The sequence below is a fragment of the Diceros bicornis genome (genome assembly GCF_020826845.1).
Source record: "Diceros bicornis minor isolate mBicDic1 chromosome 7 unlocalized genomic scaffold, mDicBic1.mat.cur SUPER_7_unloc_2, whole genome shotgun sequence".
NCBI lineage: Eukaryota > Metazoa > Chordata > Mammalia > Perissodactyla > Rhinocerotidae > Diceros > Diceros bicornis.
The window spans coordinates 401628-426197 of NW_026690921.1; the positions used below are offsets into that span (position 1 = coordinate 401628).

Below are 24570 nucleotides of genomic sequence, written 5' to 3' on the forward strand. Positions count from 1 at the left end.
ACAGATAGATGTGTATACCTGAGTTTATATTCATACATACATTTCCAAGCTCTGCTGAGTGGGTCTAGAAGCAGTTACACTCTAGTATCAATGAGCACACCTAGCTCCCAGATCTGCATTTATATCATTCTCCAATAAAAAGAAGCAGGTTTTCTTGGAGAAGTGGCTAATTCTAGGGCTGGAGATGGAAAATACAAGATGAACCTGGAACACCTTGTAATGCCAGAAAGTAGGAAAGTGCTTTAAAAAAAACACAGAAAATGATGAGATGTGTCAAAAGGAATCAATCTGAAAGACTTCCCAATGGCTCAAGCTGGAAAATTGTGAGCAACAAAATAAATAATGGTAGCATTGGATTATTACCCAGAGAACAAAATAAATATCCATGAGTCTATACTGATATGAAATAGATTAAATAAGAAAGGAAGAAAGAAAGAGAAAAAAAAAAAGAATGAGAGAAAGAGAGAAAGAGAGGAAGAAGGAAGGGAGAAGTAGGGGGGGAATCTTCCTCACAGAATTCCAAATAAAAACGTGGCTGGATAGCATGAAATAGAAAATTGCCACTAGAACACCACAGTAATAATTACTGTGAGCAAGACTGACTGAAGAATGCAAAAACTGTGGGTGAAACTTAAAGAAGAAACAGTACATTTGCAGAGCCTCAAAGCATCTCCCTCCAAATACTTAAATTTTTTCTCTTAATTTCTTTAAAAGACCTATGACTATTTAAAGCAAAAATTATAACATTGTATTGTGGGATTTACAACATGGGTAGATGTAAAATTTATGACAACAATAACATAATGGACAGACATAGGTAAATGGAACTGTTCTGTAGCAAGGCTTCCATATTTTACATTGATTAAACTGGTGCACTATTAAGTCTAGGTAGGCAGTGATATGTTAAAGATGCATATTGTAATCTGGACCAACCACTAAAAAATGCAAAGGTGTGTCACTTAAATGCTAATAAAGGAATTAAGAAGCAAAAAAAAGGGTTTGTACAAGAATGTTCACAGGAGATGACCTGCAAGACGAGCGCACTGTAGGGCAACCACAGAGCAGAACGCCCTCAGCCATGCCAAGGAGCAAACGCTGACACACACATGCTGGGTGAGTCTCATCAACCTCGTGTTGAGGGAGGCAAGCTGGACAGAAAACAAAACACTTGGGATGATTTCAGCCAAGATGAACCTATGATGAAAAAACCAGAGCAGTGGTTGCCTCGGGGGAAAGAAAAAATTGCCTGGGAAGGAACAGGAAGGAGTTTTCTGGGGGTGATGGAACTATTCTATTCTTAAAGGGGTGAAGGTTATATGGGCATGTTTATTTGCCAAAACTGTACAGTTGAGAGTTGTGTCTTTCAGTGTGCGTACATCTTACACCCCCCACACACAAAGGACTAAAAGAATAATAAAGTGAGGTGGGAATGGGATGGAATGTGGATGAAACAAAATTGGCTGACAGTTAGTAGTTGTTGAAGCTGGGTGACGGGCCTACTATGCTATTTTGTTTATTTTGTATATTGTTTAAATTGTTCTGTAATAAAAAACTCGTATAAGAAGACAAACTCGATATACAGTGTTTGCTGGTAAGATATCGCTTACCTTTTGGGAGGAAGGAGGGAGAAATGGATTGTTGGCGCTGGAATGAAGCTGGTGCTAGTTCTTGGTCACACAAGTGTGCTCGCTTTGTAATAATTCTTTGAGGTTTACATGGATGATTTCTGCATATATTTCTGTACTCATGTTATACATCAATAAACATTTTAAATCCTTCATATTTGCACAAAGATCCTAACTCAATATCTCAGAATAACAGCAATGTTTTGTTTTAAAGTGGAACACGTTCACTCATGACATCATCAGATGGATCTATTAATGCCCTCATCCTTGCGTGTCCCCCTGGGTCTTTCCATTTTTGCCTCAATTTGGCAAGTGGCATGGCTTTGAGTTTTTATGATGGGTATGGGCCCTTCAGGTGGGCGAGGTCCAAGGGAAAGATCTCTGCAGCGACCTTGACCACGGGAACCAGAGGGAGGATCATGGCAACCTGGAGGGATGGAGGGGATGATAGGACAGGTGGCCTTGTAAAGGCAAATTCCAGAATCCCAGGCACCCAATATTTCCATTTTAGATATAGAATTTACCCTTCAAATACTGGCCAGGAAGTTTCCAGGAGGGCTGCAAGCATCCTCAGCAATAGCCAGGCTGGTGAGCCCCACCCCTACCTGAGTGCTGGCCTCAAGGGATGTAGCCCAACCACACTGCGCATACTCTGGGGGGGGGCAGGGCATAGAGAGTGGTCATGGTATAGAGAAGAGGCGGAATAGAGAGTGGGGTGGAGAAGCAGAGGGATGGGGACCAGGGGCGGGGGGACAAGGTAGGAGTTGGGGCCCCTAGCTGTGTATGCTGGGAGCTTTTGTCTCTTAAACGCTCCCAGCTGGGAGCTTGCAGGACCGCAGGACTACAAATCCCAGGAGGCTGTGAGCATGGGGCGGTGCCTAACCCTGGGGGGAGGAACAGGGCTGTGTGCGCTTGGCCGAGGGACACACCGCCCTTGACTCAGGACTCTGGTCCTGCACCCGCTGCACGTGGACTGAATCCCAGAGGGATGCGACGGGACTAGCGGGACCAGGGAGTTAGGTGGATGTGGCGGCTGCATGGGCAGCCAAGGGCCTGCAGCGTGCAACTGGTTTTGTCCAAAATAGAAGTCGGACTCGTGCCTCTTCCACACCGCCTTCCTCCGTTGTTTGATTCCTCCTCCCACCTGCGTGCCTGTGGGTCTTTCCACAGCCCCCTACCAAGTCCAGGGCCAGGTGCTTCTCTAAAATGCTTATGGGAACTGGTTTGACATCCCAGAAACTTTCCACTTTGCCTGCTGCCCTCTGCCTTCTCCAGCCAAAGTGCCATCCTTTCATCAGCTTTTGAGAGAGATTCCCCCTTGTGGCTGGTCTTGCAAGTACAACTTAAGAGCTTTGCTGGGTGGTAACACTGGCTCTTTCTTGCCTTTTTCACAGGTGTGGAAGTTAAGGCATCTGTGAGGTTAATCACTGGTTTCCCCAGGATCCGCTAAGAGCAGAGGAGAACAACCCAATTCCCAGGCAAGTATCTAGTAGGCCATTTTCACCAACGCATTCCAGGGCAGTGGCCTCCAAAGCAGCAACCTTAAGACGAGAATAGCTTAATCATTTTGCCCTTTAGATTGATCACCTAATCTCAGCTCAGGCCTGAGTGGCCAGTCTCTCAGGGACACGAATGGCGACTCTGATCACTCAGGAAGAGACTAGTCATCCAGCTTTGGGAGAGGGATGTTCAAGGTAGACAGCACTTGGGCAGCATTTGAAACCCGTCACCTTTAACATCTCTGCTTTGGATTCTGGCAAGGTTCCCACATAAACATGCCTAGGGATAGTCAGAGGTACCATATTCTTTAAAAATTGATTAGAGTTGTGAAAGGAACAGAGCATAAAATATCTTGCTTATTTGCAAAAGATAAAATGCAAGCAAGACCTTCCTGTTAATTTTTTTCTGCTCATTCTCTTAGCTGTACTGTATGTTTGAATGCAGAAACAAAAAACTTGAATTGCCAAATTCTCTTTTCCTGAGATTGGTAAATTAACTTAAATGTCTTATTGAAACCTGTGGAGGAATGGTTAGCAGCTTTCATGATTTATGTCGTCCCTAAAAATCTGGGCGTTGATCTACATGAAAAAAACTCCCTGTTTATATTACACATCCCAATAGGTTACATTTCCGATTCCTGAATGTGGGATATTATCAAAACAACTGAAAAACCTGGTCATGGAAACTGGACCCTGTCACTTTGTCAAGAATTTGCCTCTTTATGAATTAATGACACATGAATTCTTTAACAGTTTTGTAAAGAAAGAATGAGAGTGTGTAGTGTCTCTGAATGTGGTAAGATAGGGAAGTCTTGTTAGACCACATCCTAGGGTTCTTCTCTCGTGTTCAATAGGCCCAGGTGATAGTCCGTGTAGTCAGGTGCAGCGCCGCTCCCCCAGCCCCCAGTGTTCCATCCTACTCTGGCCTGTGCCCTCTTCAGGGGGTTCTGATGACACTGGTCCACAAGTGTTGGAAGGAGACATTGTAACATGAGAATATTCATCATCTTAAAACAAGGATTAATGGAGAGGAAAGTCTCAGGGTGTGTGTGCTCTGATGCACTGCTGTTGGGGTATGGCCGCAGTGACCACTGTGCTCCCAGCAGTCCCCACAATAGCAGTCTCAGGCGTTTGATCTCCTGGCGCAACCACAGCAGCTGTTGACAGAGCTGGGAACTCATCGTGGTTCAGTGTCTTCCATCAGATTTTGTCGCTCTGACCCTCCTCTGCTTGCCCCATTCCCACGCCTATCCGCTGTGTTGATTGCTTTGTAGTTGTTTCCTAGGAGCCACTGTGTGTAACTCTATTTCACAGTGTCTTTAGGGACCCACTCTCACTACACAAGTCACTGTACAACAGCCCCTTATCCTGGTGTAGCCCATGTTTATCCTCTCCAGTGGAGCTGTGAAGAACCCTGCTTAGTCGGAGCTCCTCTCATTCTCGTGCTGCTGGGGCTGCTTACGAAGCTGGGCATCTCATCTTTGGTCATCAACATTATTCTTTTCATCGATTTTCTGAAGTCAGAGACGACTTTGTTAATAATGTGACACTGATTCTAACAGACACTTTTATGTATCTTCCCCAACAGCTCTGTGAAGTAGGCCTGTGATCCCCATTTTACAGGGGGGGGACACTGAGGCTCAGAGAGGTTGAGTAGCTTCCTTCACTTCACACAGTTTCTTGGTACATTTTGAGTCTCCACCTGGAACTCCGCCTCTCAGGTGTGTGCACTTAGCTGGTGTTCCACTTTGTGCCTCTCTGCCAGCCTCTCCAAAGGCACACGCCCCATCCTGAGTCCATTTTCTGCTTGATGGCAGTCACCCTGCACAAACCGGCCCCATGCAGGGAGTGGATTAGTCGGGCATGGTCCTCCAGCTTACCCTGGGGAGGTTCTAGGTTTCTTGGGAGAGCTGGAGCAGTGGAAGATACTGACCATCACTCACCTGGAAGGTTTGTTATGTAGAAATACTCCACTGACTTTTTGCAGGTGTCATGTCTTCTTTGTCTTCATTGCTTCTCTGGGCTTTCTCTTACAGTCCGTGCTGTGCAGTAACATACAGTACAGAGACTGGGGAACATAATGTTGTTGCCCTGCACCAAACGGTCACATTACTCATTTTTCTAATTATGAAAGAGTTACATACTGTAAAAAAAGTGAAATTACCCAGATCTGTGTAGAGCAAAGTGAAACCTCCCCCATCCATCCCTTTCCCTGCAAACTCACTCCCCTACTCAGAAGGAACTATTGTTAAGAGTTTGCAGCTTATTCTTCTGGGCATTTCCTATGAATTTATAAATACACATAAAGTTTTTTTAACATAAATGACATAACTACATCATTTTGCAATTTGTTGTTTCCCAAACCATATATCATAGATGTCTCTCCTTATCAGTGCTCGCCACTCTAACTTAGTTTTTTAGAAGTTTTAGAGGTACTCCAAAGAACAGGAATACCATGATCTGTTTATCTCTTCTTTGATAGAGATGGGATTATGTCCAGTTTCACTATTATACATAATGCTACAGTAAGATCCTTGCATGGAGTTTATTACACTGCTATTCAACTGCTCAATTTTCCTTGTTTCCTCTTGGTCAGAGACTATGATATATTTTAAACAATTTTATGGGAATTATTATTGTTATTATTATTATTATTTTTTGTGTGTGAGGAAGATCAGCCCTGAGGTAACATCCATGCCAATCCTCCTCTTTTTGCTGAGAAAGACTGGCTCTGAGTTAACATCTGTTGCCAATCCTTCTCCTTTTTTTCCCCCAAAGCCCCAGTAAATAGTTGTACGTCATAGATGCACATCCTTCTAGTTGCTGTATGTGGGATGTGGCTTCAGCATGGCCGGAGAAGCGACGTGTTAGTGCATGCCGGATCTGAACCCGGGCCACCAGTAGCAGAACACTTAACCACTAAGCCACGGAGCCAGCCCTATGGGAATTATTTTATAGGGAATTTAATTTTATCACTGAATAAAGACATTTATGGGGAAACTGGACTTTAAGGTCATCCATCTCAGTATTCTGGAGAAAAATCATGAAACTTAGAAGGTATGAGGCTTGCTCCATCACAATCTAACAAGTCATGTTAACAATTTAAAGTTGAATGTTTGAATAGCCACTACTCTCTCTGTTCAGAGGAAGAATGACTTTTTCTTGTCTAGAAAACATCTGACTCCAGGGGCTCTCAGTTGTGCTTCAGAGAGGGTAAGATATTGGTGTTGTATCTGTTTCTCTTCAGCTGTAGGCTGCATCTTCTAAAGATCATAGAATTGAACATGGTCCAATAAATGTATATGATTTGGGTCAAAAATTCAAAGTAATGAACCCAAGATAGGAATCCATAACTTTGGTTCTTAATAAAGAATTTCCTTTGATATCCTCAAGTCTCTGTGATTACTGTGTATACATGAATGAAGTATCCCTCTGTCCATTTCTTAAGTTGTTTCCATTGACTTTATGGATTTATCCTCTAATCCAGATTCTAAGTGTGAAAGAACATCTTGGTCCTTCAAAGAAAAGAAGCCATTGAAATTTGATTTTCTTTTAGCTCGCCATCCTACAAGTTTGAGGAATAAATTATCATGTAATGGTACAATGATTCTGAAATCTAATTTTTAATTAGAGGGGTGTAAGGTATGAATGAATGGTGGTTCATCCCCATGGTCAAGGGTATTGTACACGTGGACGTGTAAACAAGATTCAGGAAGCTGCTTCAGCCCTGTGACATCCCTGAGAACCACAGTGCAGGAGGATCTAGGCACACAGCCATCTGCCTAGATCTCCTGGGTTACATGTAGATCCAGGGGTCTTGAGAGTGGTGTCAGAGCAGCTAGCTTTTATCTATTTCTCCCCTTCCTTCTCTCCAGCTTATCTCAAACAGTCCTGACTATCATATTTTAAAGACCAATTATAGTTATTTACATGAGCTGCTTGTTCATTACTGCAGAGTAATAATCAGGCATACCATTAAATATCATTTAATCTACCTAATTAAATTTGTTGTACCTTTTGATTGATTAGAACACTAAAGTTAATTCAGAGTTTGATATTCACCAAATGTGTTAATCTGCTTACAACTGCCATGTGCCTCATTCCTCTTAGAAGTGTATCTTTGGCCCATCACAAGATTTTAATGAATCAAATCATCATAAATTAAGATAATGTACTGTCTTTTGGATGATCGGGAGGCATATGGGTCCATTTTGGAAATATGCCCATCTGTCTTTGCTCCCCATGGGAAGTTTCTGGTCACTAGGTCTCCAGGTGGCTTGCACAAGCCCTAGGTCTATAAAGCTTGGTGCCTCTCCTTCTAATTGAGGTAGAAATAAAAGAGGTCAGAGAGACTTATTAAAGTTTTGGTTGTATGAAGTCTTCAATGAAGACCATCCATGCATATTGTTCTGGATAGCTCTCTGTTCCTAAGACTACTAGCTACTTTAAGGGCTTGTCTGGAACTGTCAATGGTCTGATATTTTACCTTACCTGCAAACGAATAAGTTAGCTACCATGGTCTTACAGATGCTGGCAAAAGATACGAGACCCATGGGTCAGAGACACAGGACTTAATGACACAGCAATGGCAGTGGCCAGAGTATCAACATTTGCACTGGTTCACTAAATCCCACTTCCTGCAGGATGATACACAGTGGGTCAGGAGACATGCAGAGGGTTGCAAGAACTCAGAGCTTAAGGAACTCAAATCTTCAATAAGAGGCAGGAAATCTGCTGACCTTTGGTTTGGGGAAGGGTGTTATTTTTATTATACTGGGGAGTAAGCAAGCCTGCCTTTTGCTCCAGAGGAGGCCACTATTTCTATCTTCCAAGGTTGTCAGCTCTACACACATTCTTGAAAAGATAACCTGGTTTTACTGGCTTTCAAAGGTAAGCTTGAATGAGACTTCATCATCATTCCGTTCTTCTGTTACCTTTATTGAGATTGTCCAAATATGCTTTTTTCTCTGTAAAGTTCACTAACTTTATTCATACATAAGGGTTGCTTTTGGTTTTATTTATTAAGTTAAAATTTTCTTATTAGAGCAAATGAGGAAACTATTATGGGTTGGATCTGAAGGTATGCTTTTCCAGGAAAAATGTGAAAGAAGATCGGTGCTCACAGAACTTTGCCACAAGGAGTTGATATCAACTTAAATGATTTTGATTTGAATAGTGTTTTGTACAACTTTCTTCCATCTTACTTCATCCTCTCTGCTTCCTGTAACTCTCATATGGGAATGAGGCAGTTTCAGGGATTCACTGAACTCATTTACAATATTAAAATGGTTTTTTCTGTTGTTTTTTTTTTTTATTGAGGTAAAGTTAACATACAACATTAAATTAGTTTCAGCGGTACAACACAATAATTCAGTGTTTGTATAAATGTTGAAATGATCACCACAATAAGTCCAGTTAACATATGTCCCCATACATAGTTACAAATTTTTTTCTCTTGTGATGAGGACACGGCGTACTTCAAGGTGCAGAAGAATCAATGATGATGTCATACTTTTCCATATACAACTTGATGAATTTGGACATAAGTATACACCCTTGAGACTGTCACCACCATCAAGGCCACAAACATATCCATCACCTCCCAAAGTTTTCTCTCACCTCCTTTATTACTATTATTGTGTAGTAAGAACTCTTAGTATCTACACTATTAGCAAATGTGATGTACGCAATACAGTCTCGTTAGCTGTAAGCACTATGCCATATCCTAGATCTCCAGAACTTATTTATCTTGATTACTGAAACTCTGTATCCTTTGATCATCAGCTCCCCATTTCTCCATCCCCTTAACCCCTGGCAACCACCATTCTAACCTCTGCTTGTATAAGTTTGACTATTTAAGATTCCACATATAAATGAGTATTTGCCTTTGTCTGTCTGCCTTATTTCACTTAGCATAACGTCTTCTAGGTCCATCCATGTTGTCAAAAATGGCAGGAACTCCTTCTTTTTTCAAGGTTGACTAATATTCCATTTCTTTATCCATTCATCCGTCAGTGACATTTAGGTTACTTCCATATCTTGGCTATCGTGAATTAGCTACAATGAACATTAGAGTGCAGGTATTTCTTTGAGACCCTGAGTTCAATCCTGTGGGCATATACCAGAAGTGGGATTGCTGGATCATATGCTAGTTTTCATTTTTGGAGTAAGCTCCATACTGTTTTCCATAATGGTTTTACTAGTTTACATTCCCACAAGGGTTCCTTTTCTCCACATTCTCAAAAACATTTGCCATCTTTAGTTTTTTTGATAATCGCAGTCTTAACAGGTGTGAAGTGATAGCTCATTGTGGTTTTGATTTGCATTCCCTGATGATTAGTGATGCTGAACACCTTTTCATACACCTGTTGGCCACTTGTATGTCTTCATTAGGAAAAGTCTACTCTGGTCCTTTGCCCATTTTTTAAATTGATTTATCGTCTTGTTATTGAGCCAACACGAAAAAAGAGAACAAGATTTCCAGGCATTATGGATGCTTCCCAGTTGATACAGATGGTTTTGTATTTACAGTGGTACCAAAAGATCATGTTTCATGCTTTTTCTTCAGCTTGTTATAAGACCAGCAGTAGCTGCGGCATGGCAGATAATTGGGATCTTCTGGGTTTGGAGGTTTACAACATAAATGAGTGGTAAGGAATTTTTTATTATTCCAAGGAAATTATTGAGATCATAGTCCGTGGAATTCAGGATTGATAGGTGTAGGAGGAAATTAAGGTGAGGATCGGTGATCTGGCACTACTTGTGATCATGAGGCACAGGTATCTACTGTATGAGTGTTTGAATAAAAATATTAGAGATCAGGAATTTGTGGTGGGTGAATATGTTTTCTGAATTATTTACTTTTGAACATAACCATTTGGATTATGTGAACATCTGGGATATGGGAGTAAGTCGTTAACAGGGGGTGGTTGATAATATCACTATTGATTTAACTGCTATGAACACCAAGTGGTCAATGGATTAAGCAAATGAGTAATCAGAAAACACAGAAATGGTAGGATTTGGGATTTAGTAAAGGACTGGGGACCGACTGTCCTGAGAGAGAGTGCCAGGACTTATGAGGTTGAGAGTGACAAGGACAAGAAAAGAATAGAAACACACTCAAACAAGGAGGGGGTGTTAACAGGATGGGGGAGGAGAAATGATCTGGAGTAGCCTTGAGTTTTGACCTTGAGCTTTCTGTTCTTGATGCAAATCTGCCTGATGACATCCCGGGACACAGGTCAGATCTATTCCCAGAGGATAGAGGGAGGGTGGAAGTACAAAACAGCCAGGATAATTGTCCTAAAAAGGCAGGCTTCCTTTATCATTTGTCTCAATTTCATGATTTACTTTTGTAGGGTAAGAGGAAAAGAAGGATGATAGCCACGTCTTCACAGAGGAAGCAGCATAACTGTGGGATCCAGTCCAAACCAAAGCCTGGTTTAAACATCTCCATCCCTATAAGGATGTCCAGTGACATATTCAAGAGGCTGGGTACTAGAATTCCATCCCATCCTGGCAATGAAGGGTCTCTGGGAGGACACCTTGGACCAGCCCCACCAGGTCTGCTGGCCAGAGAGACTGCAAGGACTCCAGGCCTGCAGCAATGCAGGACAACTGGTAACTCCTTTCAAGCTTGCCAAAGGGTTGCAAAACCTAGCACCTAGTCACACAGGTGAATCCCTGCCAGGTGTGCTCGCAGGTGGTCTGCACTCCAGGTCCCATGCCCACTCCTGCCGGTCTTCAGATTTGGCAGGGATGATTCCAGGAGCTGATCTGGGCATTCCACAGCTCCACTGCCAACAATTTCTGGCGACTGAGGAAGGTATCAGGAAGGAGGAAAGGGCAGTGAAGAGCACAGGAGAGAGACTGGTGATAGCACTGATGGCGGACAGACTTGCTAGTGAGGCAGAGAAAGTGAGGGGCCAAGAAGGCCGTCTTGACAGCAGATGAAATGGAGCAGGCACCTCAGTGAGGTCTCTTGGCAGCATCCCAAATGTTTTTGTGCTTTGAGCTCTTGAAACTTTGAAATATAACAATACGTTTCTTTTATTAAACTCTGCTGCGTGAAATAGAAAATATAGACAGTGGTTTCTTTCTGAGGTGAGAGGTTGAGTTGCAGGTGAGGAGAGAAAGATCTTCCTTTTTCATGCTGTTCTCTCATTTTCCTTTACTATGTACTTTATTTATTTGTACTTTCAAGTCAGCAGCGAGTTATCAACGTCACAGGATGATTCAGTTTTTCCCCATACAGTCACAGTAAAACCTACTTAAAGTGGATTATTCTTTTTGTGTAATATTCCAATAGATTCCAAAATATTATTTCCAAAGCACTTCGATGTCTATGTTCTCAAATTAGATATTTACTTCTAGGTCTCCATTTTTGTGTTCCTTCTTGCATGCTACTTCAGAGTTGCATCTAAGGAAATACCAGATTTCCCTCAGTTTTTTAGATCCATATGTGTTGGAAATTTGATTCATGAAGATGGACATGGCAGCTGGGGGATTATGCTATTATCAAGAGACCATTTTTCGGCATCAGTAATCTGACAAGAACTCACTGCTTGTTGAGATTTAATTGACTATTTGAGGAATCAAGCTTTCACTATTGGTACTTCTCTTTCTCTTTGGAGGGGAAGTATTGCCTTCATAGTCTTTCCATTACCAAACCACTTTCCTGGGTGGCTGTGCCCTGTCAGGAAGGGCCTGGGATGCCGGGAACCAGGATTCATCCTCAGCTTCTGCCTGTCCTGAGAAGGCTTCCCTGGCAGAGTCCAGCCTGTGTGTCTGGGTGACACTTGCAGCCATCAGAAAGGAGGCGATAACTCACAAGTGCCAAGCGATTCATCTGGCTCTTGTCTTACAGGGTGTTTCCAAGGGATGAGGTTCAAAATGCCACTTGGTAACCCCTTGAAAGCTCCTGGTCACGGGGTGGGTTCTCGGTGTGAGGTCAGAGCAGTGTCTATTCACCACCAGATGGGAAGCATTTCAGTATTTTAATTGCTAAGTCTGTGTTCATGCACGACCATGGATCATCTGTTCCGTGGCATTTCCTGCTGGACCACCCCACACCCCTGTCATGCCTCATCTTTCAAAGCTCCAAACAGGGTTCACAACCCATCAGGTGGTTGTAATGTAACCACAGCGCAAGACAGGGGAAAAAAACACAACCACCCAAGGGTGACACACTTTAATGGTTCGGGCCAAATTGCCCCATTTGGACAAGTTGGCAACATCAACACTGAGTATGTAAACTGGAGGACTGTCTAAGACCATGGACCTCAGAATGACACGGCCTCAGATGTCACCTGGACAGCAAGGGACAGTGTGGGGTCACTCACTGGTCAGGATTATGGTCCCTTATCCTGGTAAAGCAGAGCTCACCCGGGATCCATCAGCCCAAGCCAGGGAGGAGGCTGGGAGCCTTCTAGGGAATTTCTGCCCTAAAGTGAATGGCATAAGGAAGGCAGTTGTGCTGGAAATCCTGGTTCACAGAGAGCGGTCGGTCGTGTTTATGGAATGAGGCCCAGTGGTAGACTTAAAGCTGCGTCACAGATCTTTCCCATTGGATACAAAACAGCAGGAAACAGATTTCACAGTCCTGGACATGGACCCCAGCAGGATTCAATTCTAGGTCAGTGGTGAACATGGAGGCACTAGAGGGGTATCAGGAGGGAAAGTCCTGTCTGCCTTTAGTCCATTTGCAAATCACCTTTGCGGGCCTTGTCCTCTCCACATGCATGTTTTGATCTTTTTACATTGTTTTCCCCACTTACAGCTGATGCAATTCCAGAGATTGAACTAGAAAACTACAAGTTCCTAAAATTTGGTCAAAAGAAACCTCAACAGGAGAAGCAGAAAACATTCCTTCTTCCTCCAGAATGTAGAAAGGCACCCCCTGCCTATGGCACGACCTGGTCCTGGGTAGTGCTGTTTTAAAGACATCCACATTTCAGTGGTTGTTGCTTTGCCTGTGAAAGTACCATTAACCTTTAAATCCCAGGAGAACGGGCCGGGGACCGTGTCCGCCCCTGGAGCGGCTGAATGATACTGAAATGAACTTGTTCTCGGAGTTAGGGGGAATTGGGAGTGATGTCACTAGCCAAAAAGGGGGCTGGCCTTTCTCCCTTCTCCAACATACAATAAGTTGATGACTCAGAAGAGTTCTTTTTTTTTTTTTATAATTTTATTTATTTATTTTTTTCCCCCAAAGCCCCAGTAGATAGTTGTATGTCATAGTTGCATATCCTTCTAGTTGCTGTATGTGGGACGTGGCCTCAGCATGGCCGGAGAAGCGGTGCATCGGTGTGCGCCCGGGATCCGAACCCAGGCCGGCAGCAGCGGAGCGTGCGCACTTAACCACTAAGCCACGGGGCCGGCCCAGAAGAGTTCTTGATTCAAGGAGAAATGTGAGATTCTGTGTCTCACTCACATGCCTACAGAAAGCGACAGAACCACACCACAACTCCCAAGCTGTAAAGGGAACAGGACTTTAATATAATATTCAAATATGTCATTTATTATTTACAACAAATAACCACTGTCTCTCCCCAATGGGTGAGTAGGTGCTGAGGTAGAGATGTCAGGGAGCTGGGATGGGGTCATCCCTTCTCTCTTGGGCTTCAGGGGACCCCAGGAATCAGCTTACAATGCTCCCCTTCCCATCAAATGGGAGGAGCTGACCCTGTGCATCGCAAGCATCCCAGCTGTGTCCCCGCTGCTGAGGATGGGGCTGTGATCGGCCACTGGTATGGGGTTCGGGGTTGGGGCCTGGGGGCTGAGTAGAAGAGTCGGGTTATCTTGCGTGGCCTCCCTCAGAATCATGGCCCCCCACCATGTCCCCACTGCACTGGGTGCTTCAGACCCTGTGCTCAGTGCTGTCAGCCACCAGTACCCCATTTGTCCCTGCCACGTGAGCGATCATTTAGTATTACCTATTTCACAGAGGGGGAAACGGAGTCTCAGGAAGCTGAAGAGAGTCACCCCAGTCACAGGACTGGTCAATAGTGGAGCTGGGATCCCAGTGCCAGCTATCCGACTCCCCAAGGCCACGCTTAGCCCAAAGCCTTACTGAACCCCTAGGAGTCAGTCACCCCGGCCCAGACACTCACTCACCCCTGACCTTGATGATGGCCGGTTCTTCTTGGCCTTGCGTACTCTGCAGGCCAACTAGGTCTAGCGCTCTGGCTGGCAGGACAAGGTGTAGCTACAGGACAGAGAGGCACCTGTGAGCCTACCAGGAACCACACCTCAGGGGTCCCCCCACTGCCTGCCCAGCAGCTGGAGTCTGGGTGTCCCAGAGATCACCATGTAATCAGGCCGGGGGATGAGTGGGGCACCATGGAGACAGGCTCTCTGGACTGGCCAACAGGGAGAGTCCACCCCTGCCCTCACCCAACTCCTGCCCGGCCTCACCTCTCATTCTCGTTGAGCAACTCCATGTCCTGGAACGAGGCCCCAAATGGCTCCCTCGGGCTCTAGCTTGTAATTCTTTGCAGCCTCCTGGAGCAGCAGGATCTCCCTCATGACTCGGTATTCCTGGGACCAGAGGGAAGGAGAGGATGCAGACAGGGCCTGGGTGGGGGATGCTGCAGGGGTCTTGTTGGAGGTGAGGAGTGGGGCAGGGGACCAGTCCTGGAAACCATCCTTCCCTCCAGTTCCATCCAGGATCTACCAGTTCTCAGAATGGGAATAATCAACCCCTCCTCCAGGAAGATTTCCTTGATGCCATCCTCCCCTCAACCCACCCGCCAATTGGATGGGTCTCCCACTTCTCTGGTATCAAACTCTTCCACTCAATGTAAGATACAGCGGGTGAAGCCAAGGACTGTTCTGCCCAGAAGGTCTCTGATTTCCACCTCCTTCCTCTCCCCTGCAGGGAGTGCCACAGCTGCTCCTCAGTACTCTTCTCAAGGTTGATCCCATTCCCCTGGAAGGTAGACAGCCAGAGTACATCAGACAAAGACCCCTAGCCTGACTAGCTCCCTATGCCCACCCCTTCTCATGTTGCACTACTGCCAGATCCCCAGAGGGGGCCAGGCATGCAGAGAAAACAGGACTTGGACCTAGGCTTGCCTCTGGGCTCCAGAGGAGGAGGACATGGGGGTGTAACTGAGGGACCTGGCAGCACAACTCTCTCTGATGACAGACTTGGAGGCTGAGGCTTCAGGCAGAGGGGACTGCTCAGGCACTTATGTGCTTCCTGACTTGGGGGGGGCCGACTTCTTTCTCCCTTCATGGGCAACATGGGAGTTACAGGCTGAGTCCAGCTCAGATAAAACCTCACGCAGCTCTGCCATCAGGCAACTCTGAGCTTCCCCAGCCTGGGTAACTGGAATGGGTTTCTCTGGCAGAAACTCTGTTCACTCATCGCTAAAATAGGCCTGATGCCCCAGCTGCCAGCGGTGGCTGCAAGGCTTTCATGAGAGGAGATGTGCCAAGTGCTGAGAACTCAGAGCTCAGTTCGGGGGCTCCCGCATCCCAAGGCTCAGAATCCTGGTCCTTCCTGCCTAGACCTCAGGTGCACCCACCTCGAAATAGTCACCCATCACCAGGTGCAGCATCAGCAGGTCACTGAGCAGAGTTCCAAGATAGGGGACAACACCTTGTGACATCGGGGTGTGGGTGGGATGAACCTTTGCTCTCAAGTCGACCCCATGTAGACCCTCTCCTGAAAAGTCCCCACACTCAGCCACCTGGCCCACCCCAGGGTTCCCACGAGGAGCAGCCTAGGACCCTCAGCAGCCTCCCGTCAATTCCTACTCCCTTCACACCCCAAGAACACCACACTCCTCCTCCTCACCTCCCAGGGCCGGCTTCTGGCAAATCACAGGGTGTGCAGTCCCTTGCCCTCCCCAAAACACACTCATCCTGCACCAGCTCTTCCAGGCCCTCCTCTTGGTCACTTCTACTGGGGGATTCAGACACTGTGGCACCAAGATGAAGGGCCCTCATCTTTTGATTTCAGGCCTCCAGCTGGGAGCACAGAGCCCCTCCCCCACAGGCACACTAACCTGCCGCTGCTGCTGCTTCTCCTGCACTCTCTGGGGGTTGCTCTCTGGGGGAGCAAACGTGGAGGGCCCCTCCTGCCAGGGTCGAGGACAGTGTCAGTGAGGCCATACTCCCCTCACCCCATTTCTCTCCAGCACCACTGGCCTCCGACACTGGACATCTGACTTGAGTCAACTGGTACCAATGTCATTCCATCCTCCAAGGTCTTGTGATTCCAGAACAAGCCCAGCTCCAACTCTCACTCTGGGTGTGAGCTTGGGCTTGTGGCCTGGCCTCCTTGAGCCTGTTTCCTCATCTGGAAAGTGTGAGAACTCCGGCTACCACACAGGTTCTCATGAGGACTCAGTGTCACAAGACTGTCATCATTGTTCTGGCCCTCACCCCTCCAGGTGGAGTAGGCAGAAAGCTCCCACATTCCTTTCCTCCCTCTTACCTCAACACCACCCTGTGAGGCCTGCACCACACAATCACCATCCCTCCATTTCCCTGATGAGGAGACAGAGACCCAAACATAGGCAGTGTGTTGCTCAGGGGCCCACAGAAGAGAGGCCGCTTGCCCCTCTCAGTCAGAGGCCCTGTTCCAACATCCTTGCCTAACCCCCAGCCCCACCACTGACAAGAGTCCTGTCCCTTGAGCTCTCAAAGCTTGGTCCTGGGCTGAGTCATGGATGGAGAGGACGGGGTGTCTTGGGAGTCTGGTTGAGTGGCTCCTGCCTGCCCCAGTCCCGTGGAGTGTCTGGGCCCCAGGCTGGGCCAGAGGCCAAGCCAAAGCCTTCTCCTCCCCAAGGAACGCCTCAGGACATTCCCCTGCACTGAATCCTTTTTTTTTTTTTCGTGAGGAGATCAGCCTTGTGCTAACATCTGCCAATCCTCCTCTTTTTTTGCTGAGGAAGACTGGCCCTGGGCTAACATCCATGCCCATCTTCCTCCACTTTATATGGGACGTTGCCACATCATAGGTCGACAAGCGGTGCGTCGGTGCGCACCCGGGATCCGAACCGGCGAACCCTGAGCCGCCGCAGCGGAGTGCGCGCACTTAACCGCTTGCGCCACAGGGACGGCCCCTGAACTCTTTCTTTATCCACTCAAGAACTGGACCTCCAAGGTGCCACCTCTGATCAACAGAGAAGGGGATGACAGGACATTTTGATTCCCCGTTTACATGAAGCTCCTAAGGTCCTTTCAGCAGGATCCACTAAGAATCCATCAGTTGCCTAGACGCTTCTCATAAGCCACTGGGGGCATATGTCATTGCCAACCAGGCACTCAGGTTAGACTCCTGTGGTTGATTCAAGTGAAGTGACTGCTCTAGGGGTCCAGTGGGGAGTCCCAGAATGCACACACATCTCTCACCTGAGGATGAGCAGCCTGTTTTTCCACCTGGGCCATGGGAATCCTCTGCCACGCACATCCCTGGGGCAGGCAGGATGCAGCCCCTTGGAGATGTGGTGAAGATAGAAGGAGCAGCAGGGTCCTGGCTTCCTGAGGATAGGTTTAGGCTGAGGGCTAAACCCACCCCAACCACCCAACAGCCTGGAAGAAGCTACATCCAGCAGGATGGACATACATGGAAGCCAGAGACCTGTTGATGGCGCCAGCTCGGCAACTCCTCCTGGAACAGCCCAGCCAACACCATTGTGTCTCATGACCAGGGCCTCCCGCCCACAAACGGCACCCCACCTTCCCATGGGCAGAACAGATCCCTCTGCTTGTTAATCTGGATGAGATAGACGGGAATGTTTCAGAGAAAGTTCAAGGGAGAAACTATCAAAACCACAGCCTGCCCAGTGCCCCTCCTCCGCACCCCTCCTCTCTTTCCAGACCCCCAGCCTCCACTCTACCTTGATCATCAGTTCTCTGCTCAAGGACTTGTCTTGACTATTGAGTTCCTTAAGATTTTCAGAGCTCTCTCTCAGGGGAGGGGAAAGAACAAGGGATAAATTTAGGAATAATGTGAGGGGTCTGAATGCAAATCCCTTTTCTTTGCAAACCCAAGAGATTCAAACTGCCTGAAGGAGTGTTCTCACTGGGCTCCTCTGAGCGCTAAGGTCTCATGGTACTGGGAGGGGGCTCTCCTGTTGGTCACTGGGGTCTCCACTCCCCAGTTCTACAGAACAGCTCTGTTTTGACTGCTTTGAGTTTCAACTGGGCATGGGGTTCTGTTGCTATAAACACTTGAAAATCTCCAATTTGGCTCAACTTAGTACCTGACACTTAGGGAAGCCGAGTCCTAAAGCAGAACTGGTGCATTAAGGACCCCGGAAGGTTTAGAGACCCCCTGCCGAGGCCCAGGCCCTGTCCCCAGCATTTGCTGCCTCCCAGGAGTTCCCAGCTGACTGAGGGGCCAATGGCAGACATACAAGAGATCCCCCATCCACCCTGGTCCTCCTATGGAGAGAGGCCTACCCACCGGGAAACTTCCCCCGTGTGTTCTTCAGGTGGCTTGTGAAGGTTTTCTGCAGAGCAGAGTTGACAGTGCAGGACGAGAAGAAGTTCTTCAGGATCTCGAACTCCTGGGGAAGGGAAGAGAATGAGCTGTGAGGTGGGGCACTGTAGCCCAGCTTGCTCTAGCTTCAGTACCCTTCTATTTAAATCTCCCCTCCTGGATGAGACAGATGCTCAGGGAGTCCCAGAAGGGCACATTTAGGACCCAAAGAGTAACACTCACAGGGAGCAGGATTTTAGCTCAACCCAGGGAAGGAGCCAGGTAGGAAGTGAGCATCCTCTCACTGGGACCTGGAGTTAAAGTCAGCGGGCCCCTGGCAGGAAGGTCCTAGGGACTGTGCAGGGGCTTAGACCACACACTGCAATCCTGGGAGCTGATAAATGTGGAGAGGCAGTTCCCAAGGCTTCAGAGAGGGGCTCCACTGGGCCTCCCACAGCACACCTGGGCCACCTGGATCCAGCGCTCCACCACCCTCACCCTGTCCTGGGCTGTCTTGCTCGGGTCCCCGAGGCAGGGGATGATGACGAAGCTGGCCACCCTTCTGACGTGGTCGACGGTGGCCTGGACGTTGGGTGTCTGGTGCTCATTGCCGGGCTTGTTCCTCTTGCCCCAGGTGGAGCCCAGACACGGAGAGGACACCACCTTCTGGAAGAGCTCCTGGAGAACAGGGGGAGTGTCACCGAGCCCTGCCACACCCCAGGTCTGTGCCTACAGCCCCCAAAGTCCCACACAGGAGTCACAGTTTAGAGCTGGAGCTCAGAAAGCTCAGGATGTGGCCTGAGCCTTGTGACAGTCCCTGGCTTTTCTTCTCTGTCCACTGAGGACACCCAGCACAGGATGACCCAGGACCCAATACTGGCAGGGAAGGGAGAGGGGCATTTGAACCCAGCCCGTGCTGGCTAACTCCAAGCTCCAGATGGTGGCTCAACTAGGCTCATCCCAAGGGGGCATCTTCCAATACCCTGATCCCCCCTCTGGTCCCACTCCACATTCTGATGCACATCCCCGCGTGGCAGCTACACCCACAGGCCTTGTCTGTCTCCCTTGTAGTGGAGTACACATCAGGCGTCAAATAAGTCCTGAGGCTGTTGAGACTCCTGAGCAGACGGTTGGGCCACCAGGGTCCAGGCTGTACACAGTGAGCCCTTCCCTGCACAGATGGGCCAGGGCCCACCCAGCTTTCCATCTCTTCTACCTCATGGAGTTGGCACAGTCACTCTGTGCAACAGGTCCTCTTAATGTCCACCTCCACGGTCTGCAGGTGGACAGCAAAGGCTTGGGTGTTCAGAAAGTTGCCCAGGTCTTATGATTGGTAAAGGGTGGAGCCTGGATTTGGGCCCAGATCATAGGAGTCTGGATCAGGTCTGGGGCAACGATAGCAGAGGGAAGGCCTGCCCCACACCACCCTGAAAGCCCAGCTGCTCACCGCATCCATCATGGTAAACTGCTCCACCACCAGCTTAGGAGGGAAGGCCATGAGATTAAGCTTCTCACGCTCCTTAAGAGCCACAGGTGGAGATGGACTTCTCACTAGAAATGATGGTCCAGGTGACTCTAGCTAAGCAGCTCCTACTCCTGCTGGAGCCCATGTTGGCCCTTGCTCCACCTCCAACACTGCTGGTGGAGGGGACACTGGCTCCAGTGCTAGAGGGGGTGGTGTCAACGGAGCTGGAGCCAGCTCTACCTCCACCACTGCCCACTGCTCTTCTTCTGCCGCTGGCTGGAGCTCAGCAGCTGACGCTGGAGTGGGATAAAAACAAAGATTCACCCACATAGCTGACTTTCCATGTGACCTTCTAAACACAAGAAAGATCCCACTCCCTTCCAGGAATACCCAGCCTGCAGTCCCCCTTACCATCTGGCTCTGCCTCAGTGGCCTCCAGAAGCTCACACCGGACAAGGGTAAGAGGGTCACGGCAGCTCATCTCCTAGCCAGGCAAGGTGACATTCATGTACATCCCCTTTAGCTTCAAAAAGGGACAGCCTGAGTCTGGTCCCTCCCTAGTTCTAGTCCAACCTCATCATCTCAAGCTCCTGAGTGTGGAGACCCTCTGCTCCTGCTCTCATCTCAGAGCAGCACTGGAAAGTGTGGGTGGCCTCATGTACCTGCCCCTTGTCTAGTGAGTTTGTGGAGTTGAAACCATTGGGCAGTTACTCGACAACCTAATGAGTGGAGTTCTGCAAAGACTGCCTGGGAACTGGGCCAGAAGAAATCAGGGGCTGCCTGCACACTGCCACTGGGGCCAACCACCAAGAGAATATCTGTTCCTCAGTTCAGGCACAGAGGGGCATCTCTGCAAAGAACTCTGGTCAGGGAGGGAAGGAGATGAATCCTCTAGTGCTCGGTAACAATATGAGTAGAGGTGCTCACCTTCTCATGCTGCCAGGCATGGCCTGAAGTATGAACATGACCTAGCTGTTAGGTTTCCGACACCTAACAACCAGCACCTGCTCAGGAATGACCCGCCCCTTATGTCCTGCCTTCTCTCCTCCTCACAGACACATGCACACACACACACACACACAAAGAGGGGCAAGGGGTGTGGGGCTGATCAGGTGGGATCACAGCTGTGCCCTGGCCTGCACTAGCCTCCCCTGGGCTGCCCCGTGTTACCTTTCACAGCCTCCTGCCAGATGCCCAGAGGCGTCAAGAATTAAGGCTGAGCCAACATCGCCAACTACCAAAAAGATTCTCTTTCTGGGATTTTTTGAGCCCAGATCCTCCAAAAGTTGGGAAACAACAACAAAACATCTTTGCCTGTTGACTGTCTCCAATCAAGTGAGGTGGATGGGGCAATGTGGGTGCCTGGTTACCAGAGTTCTAAGATCTGTTGAGGTCTATGACCCCACGTCATCTCTTGAACTGTACACAATGAGACCACATAGCCCTACCCACAGGTCCCTGGAAACCTAACTAGGGACCTAGTTTTGAGGAGACAGAGATGAATGCAGACCTCCTTTTCCTTACTATTTCTTCATCCTGGGATAGTCCCTGTGCCTCTCAGGTCCTCCCCAGTCTCTAAACCTGCACCATGGGAATCAAGCTAGAATCTACTTCCTAGGGACATCACCCGGTGTATATGAGATAATATCTATTACCCCTGTGGGCTGGTGTCACATGTACCTAAGGCACAAACTTAGAGATGGAAGAATAACAAGGAGGGGTGGGATGTAGTACAGAACACCACTCAAAACAGGCCTGGGCTCCAAGAATGTGATATTGGGACAGTCACTTCCAACTTGGCCTCATTTTCAGGTCAACACCATGAGGGGGTTGCAACTAATGGAAATTCAGATATTGCCATCTGTGGCATAAAACCATTCAATTGTTTCCTGTTTTATGGAGAATGAGACCGAAGTGCCTCATCTTGGCCTATGAGGTGGGCAGCCTCCACAGTGGTACCCAGTAAGCCCCACCCATGTTATACACTTCCCCGTGGAACCACAAAGAGGTTAGTAACTGGCTTCTGAACATAATAAGAGCCAAAGTGATGGGATGTCTTGTCTAAATTTTAACTAAAAATGTCTCTCACTTCCTCTTACTCCCTCTCTCATGTGCCATCTCTCTCTCTCTCACTCTGTCAAATCCCTGGAAGTGAGGAATCAAATACCGGTGTATTGGGGCTGCCCAATGTGGAGGCACATTGAAGAGAGAAGCAAGGGAGTGCCTGGGCCAACAGACAGAAAGGAACTCAGGCTCTCAATACAAAATGAATTCTGAAGGCTGAGAGTGAACTTGTGGGCCAGTCCTCCCCTAGTCGAGCCTCAGTTGAGGCCACAGCCCCAATCTGTTAAACTCACTGAGACAGAGGCACCCAGCTAAAACATGCCTGATTGCTGACCCACACAAATTGTGAGATTGTCAACATTTGTTGTTTTGAAATGCAAGGTTAGGGGCAATGAAGTCAGAGAGGGAAAGGTAACGAACACAGCCTACCAGGCCCTGGCCCTACCTTCCACCCTAGCTCCTGTTCTCTTCTCCCAGCCTCCCTCCAGTTGCATTGGCCACCTTTCTAACCTCCTCTGGCCAAACTCACTTCTGCCTGTGAGACTCAGGACCACTGGTGCCATCTCCCTGACACACTGCTCCCAGACTTGTGCAAGGCTGACTCCCTCTTGTCATTCCGGTCCCAGAAAATGTCACCCTAGAGAGGTCTTTCAGACCCTCCTACCCAGTGACGCCCAGCCCTCCCTCACAGCCCCCTGATGTGTTTCTCTACAGCACTTGCTCTTTTCTTTCTCATGTCTTTGCTTTTGTCCATTTCCCCTCTAGACTGTGAGCTCCCGGCAGGCAGGGACCACTTGGTCATTTTCATCCTGCACTTCAGCCCACCAGGGCACCTGGCACAGGGTGAGTGCTCAGGACACAGCTGCTGAATGAGTATATGGGTAGATCTTGCACCCCGCCCCCTGCTTTTGACCAACTTTCATTGTGGAGATGAACACTAGTAATAGGAGGTACAAGTTGTTTCTGAGGCAGGGGGACAGCCAGAAAGACCTCTGGTTGACTCTTCGCTGCTCCAGGAGCTCAAGAATAGTTCAGTGGACACCAAGTAAATTCCAGGATTACAGCAGAATGACTTGATATATATATATATTATGTAATGGTTACCAAAATAAGTTTAGTTAACATCAATCACCAAACAGAAAAAAAGATTGTTTCCTGATGATGAGACTTTTTAGGATCTACTCTCTTAGCAAGTTTCAAATATACCACACAGCAATGTTAACTTAGTGCTGTATATCAAGTATACCTCAATACAACTGAAAAAAAATAAAAGCAAAAACTCACTGGCCACCACTGACACAAGAGGCTGCCCGCCCCCTCGTGGCCAGAACTAGCACTGCTGCCCAGGCCGGAACTCCAAACAGAAAGGAATCTTTCTTCAGGTGTCCTCAAGGCAGATGCTCTCCAGGGTCCCAGGGGTAAAGCAGCAGGACCTGTCAGCTTCGAGGGAGTGGGAGGAATCTCGGGAGCCTACCGTGCACCTCTCTTGCTTTTCCCCACCAGGTGTCCTCTTCACTCCTAAGGCATCCTAACTGCAGCCATGACAATGATTTCCCCTACTTCCAGATGAGGACCGCAAGGGTCCAACAAGGATTAGTCTTCTCCCTGGACTCTGGACTTGGTGTCCAGTGCTCTGGCATCTTCTTCCTTATCCTCAGTTCTCATCCACCCAAGCCCCCTAGCCTCGTCAGTTCTAAAGGATCTCCAGGGGCTGGAAATCATTTTCTCAGGGTTTCAGAGCACAGTAGGTCATCAACAGAGAACCTAGTCCAACAGACATGTAGTGAGTGCATGGAACACTTGGAGTCACTCGCTGGATGCACTCCACTTTATACAGGAGGACCCTCACTGAGATCTTCTCTCCTGTTCCCAATGCCTACACAAAGGGAGGATGGGCTCATCACAGTTTTGGGTGCCCACAGAGGTGGACTGCAGGACCCCAGTCCTGTGATCCCCAGGCTGGTCCAGGGATGGATCTGGAACAGGTAGACACCTAGGAACCTTAGGGATTCCTCTTCCCATCTCTGGGCCCCTGTGCACGAATCTAGGAGAACGGATGCTACTGCCCCGTGGGAGAGCTGCCTCCAACCTCTCTCCCTCCTGCCTCTTGTCACATCCCCGGTGTCAGCTCTTTCTTGACTGCACCTCAGTGTTCTCCATATGAGAAGTCAAGTGTGACGGAGTGTGCCTGTGCAGGTGTGATGATGAGGAGAGGAAAATGACCCCATATGGAAAAGGGTGCGCAGCAATCCTCTAGGATCTTAAAGCCACTCATTGCCAAAGGAAACCTGAGGGAAGAGGTGGAGCCTTGGCCAAGTAAGCTGGAGCTCTCTCTAGTCTTCAGGACTCTGACGACCTCCTGTGGTCTGGGACAGTACCTGCCTCTTTCTAGGCCAGTTTCCCAACTGCACAGTGAGGGGTAAGATGTGCAACAGCACAAGCATGTGCTCGGCCAGGACAAGTCATCAGGCCCCATAG

At 48.1% G+C, this 24570-nt stretch overlaps 1 protein-coding gene and 1 long non-coding RNA gene across 5 annotated transcripts in view; both read right to left on the reverse strand.

Moving 5' to 3' along the window:
* Nucleotides 1-4250: 4250 nt before the first annotated feature.
* The window catches only part of LOC131402318 (uncharacterized), a 249624-nt gene continuing 229304 nt past the window's right edge, over nt 4251-24570 (reverse strand). For all 3 annotated transcript variants that reach the window (XR_009218528.1, XR_009218530.1, XR_009218529.1), the window contains one exon: nt 4251-5215. This is a non-coding gene — a long non-coding RNA (uncharacterized LOC131402318). The remainder of the gene's footprint in view (nt 5216-24570) is intronic.
* On the reverse strand, nt 18897-20094 carry LOC131402317 (ral-GDS-related protein-like). Of its 2 annotated transcripts, none has more exons than XM_058537145.1 (2): nt 20011-20094; nt 18897-19241 (listed from the first exon to the last, which is right to left on the reverse strand). In XM_058537145.1, exons 1-2 carry the CDS (start codon nt 20059-20061, stop codon nt 18990-18992), a joined length of 303 nt encoding a protein of 100 aa, XP_058393128.1. In that variant the 5' UTR covers nt 20062-20094; the 3' UTR covers nt 18897-18989. The 2 variants fall into 2 exon arrangements, 1 of the variants encoding a protein (XP_058393128.1); XR_009218527.1 differs by lacking the exon at nt 18897-19241 and adding an exon at nt 19825-19910.

Coding starts and splice junctions, on each gene's coding strand:
- LOC131402317 (XM_058537145.1), bottom strand. CDS start 20,061: ATGGCCTTCCCTCCTAAGCTGGTGGTGGAGCAGTTTACCATGATGGAT. Junction 19,242..20,010: donor AGTTTACCATGATGGATGCG/GTGAGCAGCTGG, acceptor CCTGTTCTCCAG/GAGCTCTTCCAGAAGGTGGT.